The sequence below is a fragment of the Buceros rhinoceros genome, unplaced genomic scaffold, assembly GCF_000710305.1.
Source record: "Buceros rhinoceros silvestris isolate BGI_N320 unplaced genomic scaffold, ASM71030v1 scaffold35271, whole genome shotgun sequence".
Lineage (NCBI taxonomy): Eukaryota > Metazoa > Chordata > Aves > Bucerotiformes > Bucerotidae > Buceros > Buceros rhinoceros.
The window spans coordinates 1-2,816 of NW_010393066.1; the positions used below are offsets into that span (position 1 = coordinate 1).

At 43.9% G+C, this 2,816-nt stretch overlaps 1 protein-coding gene across 1 annotated transcript; it reads left to right on the plus strand.

The window, feature by feature from the left end:
- Positions 1 to 525: 525 nt before the first annotated feature.
- Positions 526 to 2,253, plus strand: MRPL18 (mitochondrial ribosomal protein L18; the record flags this gene model as incomplete). Its single annotated transcript, XM_010144736.1, has 3 exons — positions 526 to 706; positions 1,682 to 1,916; positions 2,182 to 2,253. Coding segments are annotated over 3 exons (488 nt in total), but the record flags the coding sequence as incomplete, so codon positions are not given.
- Between the last annotated feature and the right edge of the window lie 563 nt (positions 2,254 to 2,816).

Genomic DNA, 2,816 nt, shown 5'->3' on the forward strand with positions numbered 1-2,816 from the left:
GGGCGCTGCTGGTGTGCCTTGGATAGGGGCGGACGATCTCACCGGGAGATCTGCCTGTCGCTGGTGAGAGGTTTCATCTGCCTGTCTGGACTGGAAAGTTGTGTAGTAGAGAGAGTTTGCAAGCCTAACTCCACGTTCGTGATTGCTAGGCTAATTACTGACAATTAGGCCGACAGGATCGAGGATTTTTACTTTGTTATTTGGTAGTGCTGTCACTGGTTCTTTGTACTTCCAGTATTTTGTAAAGCCTTAATCCTCGAGATCTTCTTGTCATGCATGGATTTATATTTCATACACGAGTTTTGAACCAGTGTGCAATCTTAATATACTTCTCATTTTTAGCTTACAGTTCACCTCATAAATTGGAGAAACAGGTTAAGCTCTGGTAATCAGTGTTTAAATAAAAAAATTTTGCCCTGCTAACTTGTACAAACGGCATCATTCTGTATTGTATTTCTTCTAGTGGCTGCACTATATATATTTTTTTTTAAGACTGTGGGATTTTATTTCTTGCTTTCCCCCAAGGTCTTCATTTTGCAACAGCTACAGACAGTCTCAAAACTGAGACCGAAGTGGACACAAGTGAAAATGAAGTTGTTTCCCCAGACTTCACTAACAGGAATCCTCGGAACTTGGAGCAGTTAGCTGTGGCTAGGAAGGAGCGTGGCTGGAAGACAACATGGCCAAAGCGTGAATTCTGGCATAGGTGAGTCAGAAAGTCACCAGCAGAAATGAAGACTCCAAAAGAAAACGAACAAACAAAAGCAAAGCCAAACCCCAGAAACCCACCACGTGGAAATGCTACAAAATGCACTTTTTGGGTTGCTGAATCAGTTGCCCCTGGAGTTATTGTTAATCAACAGGTATCTTCTATATCCCCAGGTATTTCTGTAGCACCACGTGGAAAATTAGCATATGTGTTGAAGGTCTTTTCATCCATCGTTAAAGTAGCAGGAATATTGTTTAAGTAACTGCTGTTTAACTTAGGATACTCCTAGTCCAGTGCTGACCACGCATCATTGTTTTATTTGAGGCACCGTAGTTGTCTCTTTGGGGTTCTGTTTGTTTTTTTTGGTGGGTGTCTTTTTTTACTTGTTAAAATGCTGATTATTACTTGCTCTCTGGAAAATAAGTTCATTTTAAGCTGTGGGTTCAAATTGATTATTTTGTTCTTGAGAGGAGAACCATGTCCCGTTTGTTCACACCTAGAAATTTGGTATTGTCTCATGTAATAAGAAATAGTGGCTCCTAATACTCTGTGGTTATGTGTTATGGCTTATGAAGTACTGCTTGGCCGCTTGTAGTTCCCAACAAGTTACTACGTGCTGTGTAAGCCGAAGCCTTTAAGAGGCTGCCTAGCAAACCTAAGGTTACATTTTTGCTGGAGCAGTTCCCCTGCTCTGGCTCACAGGTTCCTATACCACACTGTGCAGGTGCCCAGTGCTTAGTCTGGAGTGAGTGCTGGTGTGAGGCAATTTTGTGTTCTAACAAAATCTAAAAACCCTAGATAATAGAAGCGATACTAAGAAGTCGTTACTCTATCAATAGCTCTGGTACATTCAACTTTATTTCATAAATGAATTCCATAAAGTGAGTCACATGTGCATTCAGGCGGTTAACTGTGTTCTCCCTTTACGTCTGGAAAAGACGTCTGCCCGTGTAATTTCTGCCCTTCACTCAGGCTACGGCTGGAGCGGACACAGCATTATGTAGAAGCCTTTGTTGAGCGCTGTAATGGGGACGTTGTAGTATCTGCCTCCACCCGGGAGTGGGCCATAAAGAAACACCTGTACAGCCCCAAGGGAGTGGCAGCCTGCAGAAACCTTGGCCACGTCATGGCGCAGCGCTGTTTGGAAGCAGGAATCAACTTTGTGAACTTTAAAGCTGTTATCCCCTGGGAGCGTCGTTGTGACTCGGCAAGTACCCATCTCCTATATAATTATTTGGCAGGTTTTCTTCCTTTTGAAGCATTAATTTTACTCCACTGTTAATTTCCTTAGATGGCTTGACAGTCCCTTCTTGTGACACTCAAAAGGGTAGCTTTGAGAAGATGCAGTTCCTGGCATTATGCCTTAGTGAGGCTGTTACCCTCTGTCCCTCCACATGACACATCCCCACTGGTATTTCGGTGCTGATGGCTTTTCTTCATATTTATTGGTGTGTCTCTGTCTTTTAACCAAGATTCAGGAATTCCAAAAGGCTGTGGAGGAGGGTGGTGTTGTTCTGCGTGAGCCACGAAGAATCTATCGGTAAAACAGACAGCTGGGAAAAGCTTCCAAGGAACAAGGATCACTTCTTCAGGTGTGTGTACTGGCAAAGTGAAGGTCCAGAGCTGGAAAAAGCTCGAGTGAGGCATCCTATAATAAAATATTTTTAAACAGATACAAGTGTGTCATATTCTTGATTCTAAAATCACCAACACCTCTAAGGCTAGAATAAAGTGTTATCATAGTTCAGCATGACAGGTTAACAGAACTTACTTCAGAATTCATTAGTTTTAAAGCACACACAGAATAATGAAATATACTTAAACCTGAACTCTGGAAATTGTTAGATACTTGATCCCTGTACACTGCCTCTCTACTGCAGTCATTACGTGAACGATGAGAACCATGCGCTAAACTTGGTAAGAAGCTTAAATCCCCCTAACTCATCTTTGCAGCTTTCTTGCAGCCTTCAGATTCCAGATACTTAAACCTGGCGGGCCGCGGAGGGCAGCTCCACACGCTGCAGGGAGTCAGAAGCCGCCTCCCCTCCTCCCGTGCCCGCACCGCACCGCGCTGCCGCCCGCTGCTCTGGCTGACGCGCTGCGTCAC